Source organism: Kogia breviceps, chromosome 9 (genome assembly GCF_026419965.1).
Source record: "Kogia breviceps isolate mKogBre1 chromosome 9, mKogBre1 haplotype 1, whole genome shotgun sequence".
Classification (NCBI taxonomy): Eukaryota; Metazoa; Chordata; class Mammalia; order Artiodactyla; family Physeteridae; genus Kogia; species Kogia breviceps.
In genome coordinates, this window is record NC_081318.1 from 80,040,257 (window position 1) to 80,064,072 (window position 23,816).

Here is a 23,816-nt window from a genome sequence, read left to right on the forward strand (position 1 = left end):
AAATATCGAATCATTATGTTGTACAGCTGAAACTAATATAATGTTATATGTCAGTTGTATCTCAATTAAAAATGCAAAAAAGACCATTTACTTTTCCAGTCTCCTACTGGACATTCCTATAGATCTTTTAAAAAGACCTGCAATGTTAGATGATGAAAGACTCTACTTAGATAATGAATAAAATAGTCAACTTCTTGAGATTTCTGTCCGCCTTGCTCTAGCAATTTTATTACTCATGCATCCAAGCCTGTAAAAGTATTTCAGATCTTGGAGAAAATGAAAGTATCAGTGTTCCATTATCTGTCTTGAGTAACTGCAGGCATTTAAGTGAGCATCTACAGAGGCGATTGTGTAGGAATGTGAAAATCCAGGTGTAAGAGCTCAGTGAGAATTCTTTTTCTACTAGTGGCCTCTCTCTTCCTTGATGTCTGTAGCAACAGCTCTATATTGGATCTGCTTCTGCCGTGGCCCAAGTCAGATTCCATCAGTGTGACATGTATGGAAGTGCTTGTGCAGACTGCTGCCTGGCTCGAGACCCTTACTGCGCCTGGGATGGCATATCCTGCTCCCGGTATTACCCAACAGGCACACATGCAAAACGGTGAGACAGAGTCTTCCATGGAATCTTTCCCTTATTTAGAGAAACAAGCCTAACACTATTTTCTTCACTTTTTGTACCCATTCCATGAAAATAACTGTGTTTTTATTTGCTTGTTTGTTTCTTTTTAGTGATTTTCCATTTATTCCAAAGTAACTTTTTTGTTGTTTTTATATTGGAGTATAGTTGATTTACAATGTTGTGTTTATTTCAGGTGTACAGCTACTTGATTCAGGTGTACATAGACTTTAGGTATATCTATTCTTTTTCAGATTCCTTTCCCATATAGGTTATTACAGAGTATTGAGTAGAGTTCCCTGTGCTATGCAGTAGGTCCTTGTTGATTATCTATTTTATATATAGTAACGTTTATACGTTAATTCTAACCTCCTAATCATCATAGTCCTATTTTGTTCATAATATAAGTTTTGAAAACTCCACATTTTACTGAAAAATAACTCCCATTAATTATTGTGTAGAGACTGGGCTGAGCAGGCTGCTGGGGTTTTATTTTTCCTCCGGGTTTGAATCAACTCTTCCGCCTCCTGAAACTTTTGCTGCAAGACATGAAACCAGTTTAGATAAACGTAAAATGTGGAAATGGCTAGCCACCCCACACGTGAGGAATTCGAAGACTTAAAAGGAAAATAAATAAATAAATTCTAAAATACATCCTGCATTTGCCCTGTGTCCTCTCGACCAGCTGGTCTTCATTTATTTCATTTTGAAAGTGAATATTTTAACTCCTAGGCAAATGCATGACCTGTATAATTAATGAAATGTGTGATTTAATTCAACACAAATGAAAGGTACTTAAAGGCCTCCAAACTCTAATATCTACAATTCAGTGGGGTCATTGCCACTTGTTAGAGAAGGTAAATCCTGGGATTCTTTGAACAGGAGACCTTGAGGTACAGAAAGTATTTTAAAGAATAAGGATCTTCACTCAAGTCAGAAGAAATTGTGCATTCTTTGGGGAGAAAAATAAGGGAAAACATTTTTATTATAGAATAAGCAATTATCTTTTTCACTTGATAAAGTGACTAAAGATAATATAAAGCAAAAATATAGACTCCTATACAGTTTCCCTACTGAAAAGCAACTTTTATTAATTTCATTTACTCTGGCTCTTTCACTTTGGGCTACTTTTCTTCAAACCTTTTTCAAAATCTAATTTAATCTAATTTAATACCTTTGTTATTTTTCTAAGTTTACATGTATAGTAGAATCTCATTTTTTAAAAAACTTAGTCACTAATTCAAATTTTTGTTAATTTGACATAAGTTAAGTTAAGATTCCATTGGGTGTTTAAACATATACTAAGCAGATAGTAAAAAGATGCTTTGAGAGGACATTTGTGAGCTAAATAATTTACCAACTGTATTAAAGAATTGAGTGAGTTAATTGATTTTGTACAAATGCTTATTGATATTTGAAAGCAATTCTTGAGGAATATAGCCATGTTATTAATTGAAAATATTGTTTTATGAATTATTCACTCATTAAGCCAGTTTCTGTACTGTGTTCAAGGGTCATGAAGAAACAATCACAGCCCCCTGTCTGTAGGAAATCAGAACCTGAAGTGGAGAATGGAATTGTAAATAAGGATGATAGCTCACCACTGAGCACTTAATATGTGTAAGGTACTAGACTAAGTGCAATACACATAACACATTATTTAATTCTCAAAAGAACCCAACCCTTGAGCTCAGTCTTGAAGGTAGAGATATAAGGAGACTCCAGCTAAAGAGAATTAATTGTTTGTACAGAGGCACAGAATGTTCTGGGAAAGCCATGTAGTTCCATAGGTTAGGAGTGAAGTGGTAGGATCTAAGGGCAGAAAGGTAGTTTTACCAAAAGTAACAATATTATTTATCCTATTGTTTTTAGCAACAATCAATATGTTTACAAGCCTTGCATCAAATACTTCTGAATAGCAAGGCTTTGTATTAGGCATGCAAGAGTGATGAAGAATTTTAACTGAGCAGTGTCCATAGCGAAGTATGTCTTGGTATATACAGTGCATCTTGTAAGATTGTCCATGCACAAGTTTGTAAGATAGTATTTAAAAGGGTGGACAAAAAGAGTTATTTAGAAAATGTTAAATGAATGGGCAAAATCACAGACAGGAAGGAGTGAGATGCTGGAGTCAGGAGCCATACTCGTAAGTGAATTAGTTCAGTTCAGTGACATGTAATGCAGATCTTCCAGTAGCGTCACTCTTGTGAACCATCACCCACCCCTGGAGGAGAACTTTTTGGGTAAGTTCCAGGACATAAAGGGAAAATAGTTTGCTTTTATAGCAGATCGTTTTTGTTTCAGATGTGACTAGCAGCAGAAATTGAAAACTGGTCATTAAAATAAATACTCTTCTGTTCACGGAGTGAAAATGAGTCAACAGAGGAAAAACATTAATTCACAATTCAAACCACTTGTTTAAAATAGTCTTCCAAAATACACTATAATTTCTGGAGCTAGGTCTTTTTCTTCCGCCTTGCTCTTGTATTCTATTTCCAGCATCCTCTTTAGAAGTTTCCAAGAGGCAAGATATATAAGAAAAATATGCGACCTTGAGAATAAACGACAACTTTGCTTAACCTTTCTAAAACTCCTGCTTTTAATACACTTTTTTATTTTTTGTTTTTGTTTGTTTTTTATTTTTATTTTTTTTTGCGGTACGCGGGCCTCTCACTGTTGTGGCCTCTCCCTTTGCGGAGCACAGGCTCTGGATGCACAGGCTCAGTGGCCATGGCTCACGGGCCCAGCGGCTCCGCGGCATGTGGGATCTTCCCGGACCGGGCCACGAATCCGTGTCCCCTGCATCGGCAGGCGGACTCTCAACCACTGCACCACCAGAGAATACCTAATGCACTCTTTTTTAAATGCTGAAGTAAAGAACAGCTATTTTAGGATAGTATAAAATGAACTGAAGCTTTGTTGGAGAATGTGATATCTTTCTTTTTAAATGCATGTTTCCAGTGATTTTAAACAAAATTTTTGTACACCTATCTGCAGTGCTTATCTAGTATTAGCTGATTGTAGTTCCCTTTATTCTCACATCATCTGTATAATAAATATGATACAATATCAGTTCTGCAAAGTGGAACCTATTTCCCATTTCATTGATTTATTCCTGTTCCATTATTCATTATTGCTTAGTAGGCTTGGGATTCCCAATACCAAAGCAATACTCAATGAAGTGAGGAATTATCAACAGCCTTTTATTCTCATCTAGAGCTGCTATCAGTTGTATAATAGATGTTAACGCTAGTATAAAATAATATAGAGGCCTAAAACTTTAAAATTTTGCTCCTTACTCTTCTGTCAATGTTTATTTTCAGTTTCGCTGAGTAGAATGATCCATGTGGCAGTTTTAATCTTAACTTTCTAAAACCTCAGGTCTTTAGGTAAGGTTTTCTAATCAACAATCTATCTTTTTTTAAACATGCTTTCACATACAGGTCATAATCCTAAAAATCGATTGGAAATATTCATCTGTCCTAGCTTTCAATAGAGGGAAATACTTAAATGGTTTTTTAAGTATTGCGTTCTTAACTAGGATCTCAACTCATGTGGAAGCACTCCATCTCTTGAAATAACTTTCCAGTATCACTATTTGGTGACCTTGAGGAAAACCTAGAATGAAAAAAAAAAATTGAGACTGGAATTTAGGGGTCAGTTAGCCTAAGTTTATTTTATGAAGGAGGACACACAGAATCGGGAAAGGCAAGGGATATGTATAAGTTCATGCAGCACATGAATGGTGGAATTTGGGGATTTGAATCTGGTTCCCTTTTCCAAATTTTATCGTTGCATATGGTTAAAGCATCTCTTTATCACTCTGGAAGTCTCACCCATTTCCCTCTGGGGTAAAACTCCTGTTTTGCCTTCTGATTTTCCCTCAGTCTTGAAGATATGCCATGATTTAGAGAAGCAAGTAGTATCTTCTGCCTTTATTGTAATACTTCTGTTTTTATCTCAAATCTGAATTAATATGCTAAAGATCTTGATTTTAGCTTCCCAGTACTAATAATGATAATTTCCATTGTTTAATTCCTGAGAACAATGCTTACAAAGTTGAAACATGGTATATATTCTAGAATTCTTTTTCCATGGATAAAGAATATTGTCATTTGTTAATTATATGTCTAAGCGAACTATAAAACATGAAAATATACTAGAAGCGTATTTGCCTATTAGAGGCAAATTGAGGAGAAATACAATATTTCTTGAGTTCTACTATCTGTAAGACATCCTGTTAAATAGGTAAATGCACCATCACATTCAATAGAGGCATATACTTTCTAAATGTTATAACTGAATAAAAGTAAATTGAGTATATTATTAGTTCATTTTTATTAGCAATCATATTGATCATAATGGCTGTAGAACAAAATATTTGGATCCCAGTACCTTTACTTAATGCACTTTAATGTAGATAGGAATTTTATGCATTTTTACTCAGTCTGCTTCAAATCCCACTGTCTTTATCTGCACACATTCTTTACCACCCAAGACACTCATTTTGAACTAGAAGACTACTTGTTTAACTAAATTCTTAATGAAATGTAAAGAGAACCTTCTTAAATTATAATCAAACTCATGTGACGATTTAAAACACAGTTTTCTGTAGATCTCATCCATTGAATAACATTCAGTGGAAATATGGAAAACTGAGACTTGGATTTTATCCTGGTTTTGTATGAGTGATCAATTTTTTCAGTAGCAGAATACTACTTGAAACTTTAATGCGGTTGGCTATCATTTAAAGTCTGGAAAATTGAAATCTGAACATCTCCTCATTTACTTACTTTCAGGCGGTTCCGCAGACAAGATATTCGGCATGGAAATGCAGCTCAGCAGTGCTTTGGACAGCAGTTTGTCGGTAATCCATAGAAAACCGATTGCCATGGGTTTCTTACAGTGTGCATTGAAGATAAACTGCCAACTTCTTAAACAGGATCCTTGTTTTCTGTGTGATTGATACACACTAGAACAATGTTCCTGAAAGTATTCTGTTTTTCCATGTAGTTAACATTTTGTGCATTTGATATATAATCTTTCCTAATTAGGAAAACGTTTTATCTACCCACTAACTTTACTGTTAGAATTCAAAAAGGGGACTCCTAGAACAGAAATGCTGCATACTGTAGGTGGCAGATGCCACAGTGATTTGCAGGATTTATTTCACCAGTTCAACCCTGGGAATATCTTCACCGTGTTTTTATAACTTGCAGTAATTTTATCAAGAGTGATCTAACTTGAATCAAGTCACCTACTAAGCTTTGCATAGAATAAAGTGAAAAACTTCGACTCTTTCACTGGATTTCTGATGAAAGGTGGTAGGTGGTCCAATATGTAAAGGAAGAGACAAAATTTCAGCTGTAGACAAACGTAAAGAAGTCAGAGAAGACAGAAAAACACCGTCCTGACTCTTTATACCATGATGGGGGTTGGTGCACAGGCTGCGCTCACCAGGAAGCAACAGGGGGAAGGGGCACCACGATTGGGAGACCAGAGATATTTATACACAGATCTAGAGATTGTGGTCCGGGATCAATTTGCTAGACCCCAGGCTGATTCCGGATTTAATGCAAGATGTAAGCCTCTGAGAATATTAGCTAGAGAAAGGTGGCATTATAGTTTTAGGGAAATTTAGGGGTCAGTTTTGAATGCAAGGGGGACTCAGACATAGAAAAAATATCCTGGGATCTAGTATTGAATTTGATCTTGATTAAAACAACAAAGAGTAAATCCACTTTCTTTTATTCCAAACTGCAGTTAGGTATACTTGCCTCTATGCCCATTTGAGTTCAAGTACAGTGAGAGCCTTTCTGGGCCAAAATACAGATTATAATCAAGAAGCTCTGGTTCACAAAGTCCTTAGTTCAGTTTCGTACCCTTTTCTTCCTTCAGGAGCCCCGTATCTGGATAAGTGCAGTCCATTGTCAAGATAACACTCACACTTGTGTTTATGTAGTGCCATATCTCCTTGATTTCTGCTTTCTGCTTTTGGTTGTAATCATGAATTTTAGTTCTATGCCTTGATTAATTGTTTGGTGCTCACCTTCTCTTGCCTGCTTTATCAGTGGATGTTGCCACTGATTTTCCATGAATTTAACACTGATGCACCTTCTTACTGATCTGACTGTTACATCCTTTGGAACCAAACTTCCAGTTACTTCTTTCTGTCTCACTCCATAGTTTGCTATGCCTTTTTAATGCCTAGATTTTGGTATGCTACTCTCCCTAAATAACTCCTGTATAGAAATTAACAATGAGTAATAAAATTTATTCACTTTGCTATAGGGGTCTGAATAAAGAATCTTTTAAAAAATATTGTTTACCAGTAAAATCAAAGTCTCAAGGCTGATGTTAACATTTATGTTACAGGGGATGTTTTGGATAAGACTGAGGAGCGATTGGCCTATGGCATAGAGAACAACAGTACTTTGCTGGAATGTACCCCGCGATCTTTACAAGCAAAAGTTATCTGGTTTGTGCAGAAAGGACACGACACAAGAAAAGAGGAGGTAATTCATAGCTGCACATTCACACCGTGGTGTCTTGCATACAGTGTGCCATCAGTAAATAGATGATGCTTTATTTGGGTACTTAAAAATTAAACAATCTATTGTGCTGCACCTGTCATTTTAAAAGTGGGGTTTTTTTAAATTATGTGTGATTTATATACATATAAATATATATGTATATATGTATAGGTATATATATATATAAAGGTTTTAAAATACATATACATGTAGATTTTATATACATCTATATTTATAGACATATAAATAAATTATGTATGTATGTATAGATAAAATTTGGAACCTAGAATTAGATTTTAACTTAGGAGCTTTTTTCGGCTTCATGATTTTAGTGTCATGTTGTAAAATTATAGTCTCAAATTCTATCACCCAAGGCAATGTTTTAGAAAAGCAGCGAAATTAAACACCATTATCACATATATCTTAGACACATGGATAATAGAATTGAAACAATAGTAGCAGTGACATTAAACCAGTTGTTGATAAAGCTATTAAATCATATGTGAGACATCAACTCAGGGGTTCCACTGTTGTCCAAAGAAAAGGCATCAGCTCTTTTATTCTTCTAAGCAGGTTTAGTGGTGGAGATTATATTTCTATAATTATCTAACTAACAAGAAAGGAACGAGTTGGGCTGCTCTTACAGATGGAAGACTAGGCAGCATTTAAAGCACACATACAGAATAGTCTGGTGGCAAACACTGTAGAGATGCGTATGGGTCTAGGGACCTGGTTTTATGTAGGGAGGGGTCAAGGGTGTGAAGCACATAAAGCTTAGGGAAGGCAGCTAAAGCATTGTTGATGTGGACGTTGAACTTAATTTTTACAAAAATGGAATTATAAAAATAGAAAATAGAAAATTTGGTTATATTAAAGGGTGATAGACTTGGTGAATACTGGGGAAATGGTCCTTAGTAAAGAGAGGGGTACAAGTTGAATAAGGGGAAGAAATTCTAGAGACCTGCCTTAGGACACAGAGGACAGCTAATAGGTACTCATAAGATAGTGAGTCAGGAAAGTCTGTACCTCATTTTGACACTGGAGACGAAACCTTTGTCATCGGAAGTTTAAATGACTGATTCTACATGTAGAGCACAATTACATTTTATGCCTTTTTTTTTTAACCTAGCCTGTTGTGAAACTAAAAATCCAACATGTTTTTGGTCGAGAATCATAAAGTACATTCTGGGAGATGACTAAATTTCTATATCCCAGGTTCCTGGGATAGCTATTAGAGAGGAAGATGATACCTCAACTTAACAAAGGCTATTAGAGATAATTTAGAAAGGCAATCAGGAGAGGAAAATTCTCCTAAATTTTCATGACATCATAACAATAAATACGTGTCCGAAATAGTTACAGTATATTGCACTGAAATAAATTATTGATTTAGTACTGAAGTATTTTCCATTGCACAAATCTGAGATAAAACTGGTTTTTAAATTCCATTGTAACTGACTTGGCAGGAGAGGACCTGGGAATATTCTATAGTTCCTCCTCCAGTTGAATGGCTTCAGAAGACAGAGAAGTAATTCTTTCATCAGTAGTTTTCTTCACTCAGTATGTTCTGTTTCTGATTTGGATCTCACTGTAATCTGCCTCATTTGGAAAACTTTACCAAATCACTTCGACATGCTGCATCCAGTAGTGTTCAATTTTAAGTTTCTTTATCATATTAATATAATCTACTTCTTTTTCCCCAAATTTTAGTCCCTATTTTCAACTACATTCAAATTTCCCTGGTATATATTTACTGGTATATTTACTGGAAATTTTGAGTTTGCTCTATGCATGACAAGTTGTATCATAATCAGGTAGTGCTTGATTTCTATAGACATAACAATATATACTGATTTATTCACAATCTAAAACAAAACAAAACACACAGTTGCCGACTTCATCAAAAGCTAAATGTGCGTGCTGTGTACACAAAACAAAATGACTTTACGTATGTATTCTTTCAGAGTTTTTTAGAGTCTCTTTTGAGTTTTTTTAGCGTTTAGAGTTTGGACCATTTTTGCATTTATTATAGTTACTGTAAGACATATAAGATAATTTTATTATCAAATCTTGACCATTGCAAAGGATGTTTAAGTTCACCTAGTCCAATTCTTAACTCATGTGGGTATGCTTTTTTAGAATATCCCTGACAGTGGCCATCAATGCTCATCCTGGACGCTGCAAGCCACGGTCAGACCATAGCCTTTCTGAAAAATTTTGATTGTCGTATCCTTTTGTTGAACTGCTAGTTTTGATTCTAGAATCCATTTACAGATCCACCCTCAACTCTCCTGAGCTGTCCAGAAATCATGTATTCAGGTGGATGACATTTTTGCTCCAATTAATATGTAGAAATGCTCCATAACCAAATTTCTAGAAAGCTTTTAGCAATTCAGTTATCTGGTTTCTAAACTGGATCCCTGCAATTCTCTCGAATATGCACTTTATAGTTTCTTGCTTCCTTAAATACCACATATGAAATGTAACATTTTATTAATTCCAGAAATGTTTATGGAAAGCCTAATTTATAAGTAATTTATGAGTACTTCATAAGGGAGCATTTTTCCTTGGCTTGATTAGCTGGTTAATTGTGATGTGCATTGTGATTATGACATACTGGGGGAGAAGCCTTCATAGAAGGGACTTGGGAGATGAGGCTGTTCTTTAATGTGCATCTGCTGTATATAGGAACTGGGGTAGGCGCCTTACCTTATCATTCTCGGATCTCACAGCTGCACCTTAGGCATAAGAATCCTCATCTTACAAATGCAGAAACTAAAACTCAAAGAGGTAGAGCTCATAAAGTCAGTTACAGACCCAAGGTTTGAACTCAGGTATTCCTGCCTCCCAAGCTGAGCTGCTTCACATTTATTCATCAGCCAAGTAACTAGGAATTTACGATCTGCGTTTTATAAAATGTACCATTTTATTCTTAAAAATGTATTTATAGATGAGATCATTGAGACATAGAATGTTTAATCACTTTCCTGGTTACTCATAGCTAGTGAGGCAGATTCAAATCCGGGTCTCTTAGTTCTTTCTACTAAATCACACCATCTTCTGAAATCAGAATTCTAAATACAGTTTCACATGCTCTGGGACAAGCATGGGGCGAATGGAAAACTGTTCACTGCAGAAATTCTGGAATTGGATTACTGAAAAATGCTCCTGTTGTCAGATATATATATGTGTGTGTGTGTATATATATATGTACATATATATGTACATACATATATATATATTTTTTTTTCCATCAGAGTTTAGTGGAGCATGTTGTTTCAGCTTTGTTGGCACTCTACCTCATTTTCTTGGGTTTTAACTAAAACCCTTTATTAATTTATTTGAAACTTATTTAGTGAGCCTCTATTATGTCCTGCTTTCGTAAAACTTGTACTCTGGATAACAGAGAATGATAGTAATAAAAATAATATGACTAAATAAGAACACTATTTAATGTATCAGACGATGATAAGGAGAAAAATACAATAGAGATCACCTGCAGGGAAAGGTTGCAATATTAAACGGGTGGTCATGGAAGGCCTTACTAAGAAGTTCACCAACAAAGTGACATTTGGAAATGACTTGACAGAGGTGAGGTAATAGGCCATGTAACAGTGTTGGATAATGGCTTTCTGGACGGTGAGAACAGCAGGTGCAAAAGCCCTATTTCAGCAGGAGGGCACACGATATATTAGAAGAACATCAGAGTGGAGGACAACGTGGCTGGAGGAGACAGAGCATTAGGGAAACTAATAAACTGAGTCAAAAAGTGAGGTAAAGGTCCAGCTCATGCAGGGATTTGTAGGCCCTTATAAAGGGCTTTAGTTTTTGCTCTGAATTAAATAGAAAGCCATTGGGTAGTTTTCAGGAGACCTATGACATGATCAAAATTCGGTTTTAAAAAGATGACTTTGGTTATTGTATTCAGACTTTATTGTAGCATGTGGGTGTGGAGATAATGGTGGAAGCAGGGATGATAGGGACATGCATCATTATGTTCAATGGCACAACATAAACTGTCAGTGTGCCCATCCCCTACAAAGTCAAAGGATGGCCAAGTGGCCGCCTCATACACATAAGAGCAAGAGCTTCACATATTCTTCAGTATTATTGAAAATTCTGAAGGCTGTTTACTATATTTAATATCTCAGATGGAATGCATTTTCAACCTTCTGTTCTCCTCCCCAAGTGTCTAAAATTAGTGTTTTGAATTCAATAAATATTCATTCAGAGCCTACCTTAATCGGTGATGAATAAATCATAGCCTTAGCCTTTTCAAAGCCTATAGGCTTATAGTGAATACAGTAATGTGAATAGATAGTTATAATATATTGCGTTCATTACAACGTAGTATGAAACCATGGGAAAAGAAACTTGTCTCCACCGACAGGTCAGGTGTGGACGTGGCACTGTGGACACTTAGGAAAAGATCCAAGGCAGAGGTGACATTTGAGCTGTGTTTTAATGGATAAATAGAAGCCAGCTAGCAGAAAGAGTGGTGTAATCATATGTGCTGGAGATGACAGACAATACAGTCAGTGTAGATCTGTGGAGGACATGAGGATGCAAAACTGAGTAGATCCACCAAGGAACCATTATAAGCCAATGAGAATGCCTTAGACAAACTGTGTAGACACATTACTCTAGAAACTGGCTTACCAGCTTGGAGGATAAGCAGGATGTCAAGGAGACCATTTAAGAAGGTATTTCAATGGTCAAATGAAAGAGTTTTGATCAAACTAAACAGTGGTAGTAGGAAGGGAGAAGACAGATTTTAATTTTTATGAGATAACATTGAGTGCATTTGATATTTAAGATAAAAGAGAAATGATCAAATGTGATTCATATGTTCCCAGTTTGGGTGTTTGTATGGTTGATGGTGCAGTGATGTGATTCCAAGAATACAGGGAGGAAAGGAAGAGTTTGATTTTGGCCATACTGAATTGGGGCTCCTGTAAAGCATGCGGACAGAGCTGTCCTTCTGGTATATGCATGCCTGGGAATATAAAGCCCAAAGGAAAGATTTGGAATGGCAAGAGATGTGTGAGAGACATTAGCAAAGAGGCGGTAAATTCATGGAGATAATAAAAGTAAGAATAATGTAGCAAGCATCTATACTTAAATATGGCTTACTGTGTGCCAGGCACTGTCCCAAGAATGTTACCTATAGTAATACTTTTAATCATTGCAACAGCCTTATGAAATAGATAGAATTATTGTCCCCACTTTATAGATAAAGAAACTGAAGCACAGAGATTGAGTTACTTGCATAATATCACATAGCTTGTGAAATCAGTCTGAATTTGAGCCAGATATTCTGGTTTTAACCCTAGGCCCTTAGTTACACTGCAGTGGTGACTCTAACTGCCATAGCCTGCCTTGGAGGCTTGGAGTAAATAAAAAGCATTGTGAACTAAAGCTAGAAGCAAGGGGAAAATGCACATATACGGAAAAAATAGGAGAAGAAAAAACTCTAAAAGATGAAGAGTAAAATCATTAGAGAAGCAAGTCATAATTATAGTTAACATTCATTTAGTGCTTACTATGTGCCCTGTACTGTTCTAAGTGCTTCATGTGTAGTAACTTTTTAAAAACTTACATTTCTCTGTGGTAGTTAGTATTATTATGTGTACTACAGAGATAAAATTAAGTAACTGATGCAAAGTATACAAATGGTAAGTACCACTAGAGTAGTATAGCTTGAGATGGTGTAGTTGGGGATGTGGTATAGTAGAACTCACAGAAAAGGAATTGGATAAGGACAAAGTAACAAACAGCACCTGTTGAAAAATTCAGAAAATAAGTGCCCAGGCTCTAGTGAGAATGTTCAGTGGAATGGTTAAGCCAGGAGCCATCTAGCAACAGGTGAAGTGACACTGATGCACAGGGCTGTGTAGGATTAGAAACAGTTTGTATAGTGTTCTCGACCTAAAGGTTTAGGTGAGAAGTTTGAGAGAGGTCAACAATAGGAGACGAGAGTTGAAAGAACTTCTGCTTTGCTTTTTCGGCTTAAGAAAAACAGTGACTTGGTCATGTTTTAGAGGTTGAAGGGAAGTAGCCATGAAGAAGATAATGTGCAGTTAATTGATGAAGCAAGATGAAGAGTATGGGAGAGAATATCATCACAGAAGTGACAGGGTGGATTCTAAGAAGGAAGAGGAAGAACCCTCATTCTGTGAACTGAGGAGAAAAGAAAAGAAAGATTTTATGTATGTGGATAAGGGTAACTTCATTTACAGAATCCTAGTTTAGCTGTTCCATAGGCCTTCTATAATTGTTTAAATTAGGTGGCCGTATATATGTCTACATAAAATTTTAATTTGGAATACAGCTCAAATCTTCCTTTTATGAAGGAGGTATAAAGTATGTTTGTGTGATTGCAAAGGACAAAACTGTTAGAAACACAACTACACCCCAAAATGATATACCCTAGTTTATGAAGTCTCAATTTCTGCAAGTCTGATGTATTTGAATTTACAAGCCTCCAAAATAATTGCAAAAATTTAATCCTGAGTCACATCCCAAAGGAAAGGCATCCATACTTGTTAAGGCCTGTGGTTGGAAAATTGCATTATTTCTCTATGTATTTCTCCTTTTCTAAAATGCATGAACTCTGTATTTTAAAACTAAGTAATTGAGGGACTACCGTGGCAGTCCAGTGGTTAAGACTGCCTTCCAATGCAGGGAGTACGGGTTCAATCTCTGGGCAGGGAGCTAAGATCCCACATGCCAGGGCCAAAAAACCAAAAGGTAAAATAGAAGCAATTTTGTAACAAATTCAATAAAGACTTCAAAAATGGTCCACATCGGGCTTCCCTGGTGGCGCAGTGGTTGGGAGTCCGCCTGCCGATGCAGGGGACGCGGGTTTGTGCCCCGGTCTGGGAGGATCCCGCATGCAGCAGAGCAGCTGGGCCCGTGAGCCGTGGCCGCTGGGCCTGCGCGTCCGGAGCCTGTGCTCCGCAGCGGGAGAGGCCACAGCAGTGAGAGGCCCGCGTACCACAAAAAAAAAAAAAAAAAAAAAATGGTCCACATCAAAAAAAAATCTTCTTAATGAACTAAAACTAAATAATTGAGGAAAAATTGAAATATGCATTGATTTGCTTAGATTTACATATTTATTAGTTCACTGTGTGTAATTTTCACTTATCATGACAAAGAAAGCCATAGTTTCTTCAAGCTACTCAGATTAGTGTAACTGCTCACGTTGGTATGATCCTCATTTTGAATGTTTTAAGTTTGGAGTATATTATTTTTAACCTGAAAATAGAATAGTCTTTGGAACCTTGACAATAATTTAAAACAGAAGTTGGCAAAGTACACCCTGCGGGCCAAATCTGGCCCTCAGCCTTGTTTATAAATAAAATTTTATTTGAAAACTGCCACGCTCATTTGTTTACCTGGTGTCGATGACTGTTTCCATGCTATAACTGCAAAGTTGAGTAGTTATAACAGAGACCATATGACATATGAAGCCCCAAATCTTTACTTTATAGCCCTTTACAGGAAATGTATTGACCTCTGATTAAAGAGCTCAAGATGAAAACGTATACAAGTAAAGTCTTATTAAGTACCTCTGTATTTTGGACAAAATATCTTTTCATGAGAAACCAAGCCCTCATTTTGTGCTGAGCACTATAATTCCATTGGAATGAGTTTTCAACAAAACCAAACAAAATGAATATTTTCTTGGAATGTATTCTTTTGGATTTTATTCTTTACCGACAAAACCAATGTGCATCCCAAAGACACTGTAAACAGGGTTGGGTTCTAGGAAGGAGTTCATAAATCCCCAGTGGGGAAGTTTCAAAGCAATCCCAAAATACGTAAAATATGCTTCATGCCCATGCCAAAGTGGTATAAGGCAGGCCAGTAAGCTGCTGGTCTATAAGACCATCATCATAATTTATCCCTTGGTAAGCATGGAAGATTTATTTCCCCCTTGATCTTTGTTGATCCTTTCCATTGGGGATTCTCTACTAAGGGAAACTATTTTTGTGTGTTTGTGTCTTAAAAATAAAGTATCAATTTTATGCACTGTATAGACTGCTTAAATAATGCTCAAATGTGCATGTTTATTATAGAAAATTCAAGAGAGGATGTAAGTTGACAGCAAAACTCCAAAACTTCAATTTGACTTTACTCTCTCAATTATTATTATTATTTTTTTTTTTTGCGGTACACGGGCCTCTCACTGCTGTGGCCTCTCCCATTGCGGAGCGCAGGCTCAGTGGCCATGGCTTACGAGCCCAGGCGCTCCGCGGCATCTGCGATCTTCCCAGACCGGGGCACGAAACCATGTCCCCTGCATCAGCAGGCGGACTCTCAACCACTGCGCCACCAGGGAAGCCCTCTTTTTTAACTCTATACCAAACATTTGTCACTTCTTAACTTCGTCTTCAGACCACCTACTGAGTAGGATAAATTCATCAGAGTTATTTAAATATTGTTGAGAAATGTAAGAGGCATAGTTAACTTATCAGTCAGCGGTTCCTTTCAGATAACTTAGAGTTCATTGCATCTATGCTAAATTTGTACAGTCTCCAGAAAGCATAATTTTATTGATGATTCAATACATTATGGAGACAGCTTCTCTTGTAAAAACAAAAGAAAGAAAAGTGGAGTACACAAATTACATCTTTTAATGTTGCAGTTGTATTATGTAATCAAAACTCAGAAACTTTTGAAGCAAAATCTTATCTTCATTGTACCATCTTGTTTGCTAGATGACTCATATTTTCTTGACCTTCCTCAGTGCTAGCTAATCCCTGACAGGGATCAGTGACAGCCCTAAGTCTACATTTCTGTCTTTATTTACATGTTTTGAAAGCATCAGATTTGTTTCACATGAATATTATTTCTTTGTTTTTTTTTATCATAACATTAAAGTATGTGAACTCTTTGCCTCGTTTGAAACATCTGTTTAGTAGTTTTGATATTTCTACTTCAGTCTGTTAAAAAATGTTCTCATTTTTTCTAAACTAACAACTATTTACAGGTAAATATTCAAAACTTACATTTTTGAACCTTGACAAGCATGTTTTTATAATGTCGTATTCCCTGTATTTTAGTTCTGGAGTAATTAGCAATATAGCTTATTAATTTCATTTTTTCCATTGCAATGGCAAAGACAGTTTCTGTTGTATGAAGGGAAAATATAAAGCAGCTATGTGATCATAAGAATGGATCTAGAGTTTCAGGTAGAACTCTCTTCTGTTAATTTTCCAAGAGAATGCTGAACACCTTTGAAAATTTAACATGTATCTTTCTAGATCTATGGAATCAGATCCCAATCTGTTTAATCCCACTGAGACCAGTTTGACTCTGGACATCTGATAAAACGAAGTAACATGGTAATGCAGAAAATATACTTTAAAAGTATATTTTAAAGACACTTGGCTCTCAGAATTTATCATACTTTCCTCTTTCCTTTGGTCACTAGGAAATTTAGTTTTGAATTTATACTCCATTTAGGGTAGCTGTTCAGTGCCTTATGGTATGCAGTGTTGTGTTCAAACATTATCTTTACTTTCATCCTCTGTCCTCTTATTCCCTTCTTCCTGATCATCCTGATATTCTTTTTTTAAAAAAAAATTTATTTATTTGGCTGCATCAGGTCCTAGTCGTGGCATGCGGGATCCTTCGCTGTGGCGCATGGGCTCTTTGTTGCGGTGCATGGACTTCTCTAGTTGTGACATGTGGGCTTCTTTCTAGTTGTGGCTTGCAGGCTCCAGAGCACGTGGGCTCAGTAGTTACGGCACGCAGGCTCTCTAATTGTGGCACGCAGGCTCTAGAGCACACGGGCTCAGTGGTTGCAGCGCGTGGGCTTAGTTGCCCCACAGCATGTGGGATCTTAGTTTCCTGACCAGGGATAGAATGCACATCCCCTGCATTGGCAGGTGGATTCCTAACCACTGGACCACTAGGGAAGTCCCCTGATATTCTTATCTATAGAAATTTTCAACAAAACATTACTTTTAAACTCCTGTTTCCTTCTTTTCAAACAGTATTTCTTTTTTTTTTTTTTTTTTTTTTTTTGCGGTACACGGGCCTCTCACTGTTGTGGCCTCTCCCGTTGCGGAGCACAGGCTCCAGATGCGCAGGCTCAGTGACCATGGCTCGCAAGCCCAGCCGCTCGGCGGCATGTGGGATCCTCCCGGACCGGGACACGAACCCGTGTCACCTGCATCGGCAGGTGGACTCTCAACCACTGCGCCCCCAGGGAAGCCCCAAACAGTATTTCTAAAAGTATATAATTATAGAATACTAGAGGATGAACAGATCTTACAGACAATTTAGTTTATTGTTTGCCAAACCAGGATGATCATTACAAACATTTGGAATTTTTGTTGGTTGGTTTGTTTTGCTTTTTGGTTCTTATTTTTGACTTCAGTTGCATAATTTAATCATACTGCTTAGTTTATGGCACATTGTCATGATCAGTCCACACAAATGTCCTCTCTTGTTTGACTTTATTTTTCCTAGACCACCTTTTTCTATTTTCATCCTTGCTTCCCAATGTACATCCACTGTAATGATTGGAATAAGTCCAGTACTACATTTGTATATTGAACAAGTATGTAACATTTTTACTGTACGTGAGCTGAGAAAATAAAGTATTATAACTCTTATTCTGCTTCTACTTTTCTTTTTCTTTTTTTATTTTTGCTGTACGCGGGCCGTGGCCTCTCCCGTTGCGGGGCACAGGCTCCGGACGTGCAGGCTCAGCGGCCATGGCTCACGAGCCCAACCGCTCCGCGGCATGCGGGATCCTCCCGGACCGGGGCACGAACCCTCGTCCCCTGTATCGGCAGGCGGACTCCCAACCACTGCGCCACCAGGGAAGCCCTGCTTCTACTTTTAAAAACTCAGCACTATGTTTGTATGGTTTACCACTGTTGCTGTGTGTGTCTCTGTTTCATTGTTTCTGAAGGCTGCTTATCCCATGGTGTGTATTCATTGCTCCTAATTGATCCATTCCCCTACGAGTGGAGCAAGAGTGTTGTTAATTCTCACTACCATATCTTTAATGATCATCTCTGCAGGTAACCCCTTATATATCTGTGTGAAAATTTCTAAATTATTATCTGTCAACATCCTTTATTTCTATAACTATTGCCAGCTTGCTTTGCAGAATTTCTGCACCATCTGCACTCTCAAAGCAGTTCATGTGGGTTCCCATTTCCCTATATCCTCACCTATATTTGGTATTTTCTATTTTTTGCCTTTCTTCTGAGTATAATGTAGTATTTTGTTTAAATTTGCATTCCTAAAATTACTAGTAAGGTAATACTTATTAAACATTTGGGTTTCTCCTCTGAATTGCCTATTTATATGCTTTTTCCATTCCATCTTTTATTTCTCTTTGTTGACTTTCAAGAATTCTTTGCATCTTCTGTGTACATTAATCCATTCTTGAATATAAATATTCCAAACTTCTTTGATATAGTTGATATTTTGAATACATTTTTCAAAGTATAGAGTTCTTATTTATGATAACTTTCTTCTCAGCATCTTCGTGTGTTAGATTTAAGTTTTCTCCAGTTGGATCTTTAATCTGAAGTAAATACAACTTTACTTGTTCTCTGTATAGTGTGGTAGGTTTCCCCAAATGAGCTATTAAGTAATTTGTCCTGTCTCTCTTGGGGAATCATCTCTGTCATATAGCAAGTTCACATTAGAAAGTGTTTTTAATAAAAGGAAAATTTTATTTTTATACTGTTATATATGATACATTTTCTGTAAGTCAAATAATTTTTTTTTAATGAAAGAAGGCCAGATAAACAAACAAATATATAAAATTGTTCATCTTTATTTCTTTACTAAAACTGATTTCATTGTTAAATATATTCTGAACTAACCAATTCAAGGCCTGTGTCTGTCCATTTCCTATAAAAAGTGTGGAACCATATCATACGGTGATACACATGGAAATCACTGCTTCTTCCTGACTAGCTACCAGATGTGCAGGATTCTTTGTTCAATTACGTCTTTTATTTGTCATTATGAAACATACTGAATCAATCTTTATAGCTAAGAATATTAAAACCATTTTCAGTAAGAAATTTTGTGTTTTTATACGTTGTCTATAAGAATATTTGATAAAATGATGTATTATGTACCATCTTCTTGACCAAGAAAATCTGGTCTGCAGACAGAAAAGCTGGATGAAAACAATTCTGTAATAAAGATTTGATGTTGAAGGTATCCATGTTAACAAAAGTGGAAAGATTAAATCGTGGAAAGACTTCAAATACAAATTTCTAAGTCATGTTTTATTTTTAGGCATTCATAGGCCATGGAAGATATATTTAACTTTCAAAGCACTTTAACCTTCATAGTGTACAGCTGTCCAGACTCAAGAGTTAAAACATCTTTTCCTGAATTTATGATTCATTGTAACCAAGAGGGGAGACCAAAATTCCAAGACAGGCACTATCTGTAACATGCAAATAAACGATGCAGGACAATTCCCATTCTAATTGTCGTGCTTCCACATTTTTGAACCAGTCTGGACTTTATCTATACACAGTGCAGTTTCTCAAACTTGGGTTTCTGATTATGAAAGAAACACCTGCTTTTTATACCAGACTTGGAAACAAAAAACAAGAAAGTACTTCTCATCCAGTGATGAAAGATTGTATTTATTTCTATTTTTGCTTTTTGTTTTATTTCAAAACACTTTCATAGACTGCTTGCTCTGTGACAGAAACTAGGCTAGATGACTTTCGTGTTTTCTTATGTATTATTCACTCTCACAGGAGGTGTAGTAGGGAGAGATCAGAGGATCATATTCGTGATGATGTTTGTATGCAGATTCTTTTCAGGGGAAGACAGTGTCCTGGAACTGTTTTTTCTGTGTATCTGTGGAGCACAGACCTCTTCTTTCATTCCTGAAATCATGCTTGTTTCCTCTCTATCCAAGTCATTATTGAACTTACCTAGAAAAAGTTAATAACTTTTGGATGTATCTTTACTGGTATACCCCATTGTTTTGCATGTTTGTGCACTGTGAACTAATTAGTATGTTCTCATTTTTCAGTGTGTTCTGAGCACTCACTGTGGAATATTCAGAATGATTAGGAGATAGGCCTTTGCCATTATGAAACTTAGTATATGGTTCAAGAGATAAAAATTGTATGGAAAAATAATTTGAAGAGGAATAAAAATACCAACTTATGTACTACAGATGTGAATGCTATTGAGTTACAAAAAGAAACAAAAGATTTTTGTGGGCTGTAAAGAAAGTATTCATTTAAGAAGGGAAAATTTAAGCCTAGAAGGAATCTTTTTAAGTAATGGATGGGTGGAGTTCCCAACAACAGAAAGGAGTTCAACTAATGAAAAGAAAGAGGAAGACCAGAGTAAGACCTGGAAGTGCGAAATAAGGTGAGAGTTCAGGGGCCAAGAGCAGCGGCAGTTGTGAGGAGGAAGGTTTGATTCTAGTATTGTATAGGTTTCCCCCACCACCTGCCCTTAAAAGTAAAACATTTTCTTGGGCTGCCATCATAACTTATAATGTTTATTAAATATTCACAAGACTGAAACAAGAAATGCATTCTGTATGCTCATAGCTTTTTTCAAATATAGAATGAAAATAAATTTACAAATAAAATATAAATAAATATATGCATCCTTTAAATGTTTATTTAATGTGATGACTTTTTTTCACTGAAATAAGTTATCTCCATGAACATATTTTGGAATACAGACTACCACATATGTGTGTGTATGTGTGTGTGTGTAAAACATCTATCCACAGCACCTTGTGCCATATGATGACTCAGTCCCCACACACGTTGTTAAAGTGACTTCAAAACTTTTTATGTACATTAGTACGTAGGGATGTTGTTTGGTTTTCATATGGCTGGAATGTATCATTAACATATTAAATTTACCTTTGTTCTCAGCAGCTGGAAACTAGTCAAGCTTTAAAAATGGTTCAGCATAAACACAAACACTCACAATGAGGTTGATCTTCCACACGATTCCAAATAGAGTTTATTAACTTATATTGATTATCATGAAAGTAAACACATTAAGAAATCCTTCTAGAAAATTCATTCATCTCCAGAAGTGTTCCTCTTCCACCAACCCTAGTGAGAAACACTACATTAAGCTGCTTTGGGGTAGACAATCAGAAAGGCAGAATCTGGTTCATTGAACAATTCTTACCTGCTCAGAGGAGCAATAGAGTCTGAATAAGTTCTCAGTCAGGAGCATGGCAAACGGGAGTGGACTTTGAAGAGTAAAATAGTTACCCATATGTTGACATAAAGGAGAAATATACCAGGTAAAAGAAAACTTTTTACAGGACTTCTGTTATGCACTTGCAGGTAATGTTGCAGGCTGAGGTGTACAGAGGTTAACAGGTGAAATGATGGTATTAAGGGAAGGAGGATACTTTGACATTGGGTGTGAAGGAGGCCTGAAGAAATGACAGCCTTTTGGGATGAGAAGGAGCCAGCTGTATGGGAGTCCCTCTAGGTCCTGAAACAGAATCAAGTTGGGCGTGAAAGCAGGAACAGAAAGAAGAAGGATTTGGGGGAGACTGCCATGAGATAAGTTCAAAGATATGGTCATGACATAGGTAGCAGAAAATAGTGAAATGGAATGGATGGATTTTTTTTTTTTTTTTTTTTTTTTTTTGGTAAGGAGAGAGAGTATAGGTGCTTTGATCATTATGATCTGGGAAACATAAGAACCCCTGAACTAATGGCATTTGTTCTGGCATTACAAAAGAAATTAAATTTGACAAATCCTCATTTCACTCAAACTTTGAGTGCTATGCTGAACTGGGAGAAAGCTCTCTCAGTTTGCTCTTAACAATACTGATGTAAATGGACCTCAAAGTCATTGATATGAAGTGATCTCAACATAAATAAGTTCAGGACACACACACACACACACACACCTTATGTAATTACTTACCTCTTTCTCATATATATTTATATTATATTTATATATAGTATAACAATATAAATATAGTATAAAAGAAATATATGTATTAAAATATGAATGTATAAATAAAATACTAACAATTTATATACATTTATATAATATATAGTTAATATACTCATATAATAGGTATATAATATATATAATTATATATATGATTTTTAGGATTTCATTATACGATAACAAAAATGAAGAAATCATAGAGAGTGGAAAGGGTTATAGGTTGGCGTTCTTTTGTCCTGGATAATACTTCAGTGCCATTGATTTTTCTGCTTCTTGCAGGTGAAGACAGATGACAGAATGGTTAAAATGGACCTCGGTTTACTCTTCCTAAGGGTACGCAAAGTGGATGCCGGGACCTATTTTTGCCAGACAGTAGAACACAGTTTTGTCCATACAATCCGTAAAATCACCCTGGAGGTTGTGGAAGAGGAGAGAGTGGAGGAAATGTTTAACAAAGACTACGAAGAGGACGGGCCTCACAAGATGCCTTGTCCTGCTCAGAGCAGCATCCCACATTTAACAAAACCCTGGTACAAGGAATTCTTGCAGCTGATTGGTTATAGCAACTTCCAGAGAGTAGAAGAATACTGTGAAAAGGTATGGTGCACGGATAAAAAGAGAAAAAAGCTTAAAATGTCCCCTTCCAAGTGGAAGTATGCCAACCCACAGGAAAAGAAGCTCCGTCCCAAAGCCGAGCACTATCGCCTACCTAGGCATGTGCTGGACTCCTGATGGGGCGAAACCATCTACTGGCTTCTGAAGAATTTATATTTAGAAACTAAAAAAAAAAAGAGAAAGAGAAACCATCCACCTTCTTTGCATTACTTAAAAGAGATTTCTGTAATACAGAAAGACTATAAAGGTGTTATGATAAATTATTCTATATACTCATTTGACTGGTTGAACCTTACATAAAATTAACTAATTTTTTAAAAACAATGTATTGCTTGATGATTTCACATTATATTTATCAAAAGGTGACCATAGCTGTAGCTTTGAGTACTTGGCTGCTTTTCCATGGCAATTATTATTTTACCCTGGGAAGACTTACGATTATTGCAATATTGCTGAAAAATTAGAGATTTTCATAATCATGGCAAAAATAAATGTTTTAATCCTTCTGAATTTTGCCTTTCCACCACGATGTAAAATGTATAGAATATCAGATACTTTGACATTCTCATGTGAACCATCTGTAGTCTTTAAGAATTATTGTGTTAATGTTGTCTAAGCCATGAGCTTTATGAAGCAGGTGTGTTGTAATTATCGTAAACCATGAAGGAAAAATTGTGGTCACCTTGAGGCTTGTGCTTTTCATAAAACATTCATTAAACCACATTCACAGTAGTTCTGTTTCAGGATGAAAACACATTCTTTCAATTTCACTCCAGTGCAGAAAGAAGAAAGTTAAGGTAACTTCTCAGAAAAACAGTAAAATATGTCAGAACAGCTGGAGTGACAGACTCTAATTGAAAACATTTTTGCTGCCCTCTTGTGGTAGAAAAGGTATATTCTCATATCTTTTTAAAAATTCTATGGATTGTCCAGTAAAGATCTGAAACCAGTTTCTCAGTAACTATATCTAGCTCATTTTCAGAAAAAAACTAACTGAAGTAAAAATGTGTTAATGCTTATATCATGTTTTAAAGTGGAGATAATATGTTTATTATTACCTCACAAGCCCAAAATGAAGATACTACGGCACTGAA

At 36.3% G+C, this 23,816-nt stretch overlaps 1 protein-coding gene across 1 annotated transcript in view; it reads left to right on the forward strand.

The window, feature by feature from the left end:
- Positions 1 to 23,382, forward strand: part of SEMA3E (semaphorin 3E) — a 264,194-nt gene extending 240,812 nt beyond the window's left edge. Inside the window, exons 14-17 of the mRNA XM_059074347.2 lie at positions 435 to 601; positions 5,416 to 5,483; positions 6,992 to 7,131; positions 22,387 to 23,382. Of these exons, the coding sequence (XP_058930330.1) occupies positions 435 to 601; positions 5,416 to 5,483; positions 6,992 to 7,131; positions 22,387 to 22,839 (828 nt within the window). The 3' untranslated portion in view covers positions 22,840 to 23,382. The remainder of the gene's footprint in view (positions 1 to 434; positions 602 to 5,415; positions 5,484 to 6,991; positions 7,132 to 22,386) is intronic.
- The last annotated feature ends 434 nt before the right edge of the window (positions 23,383 to 23,816 follow it).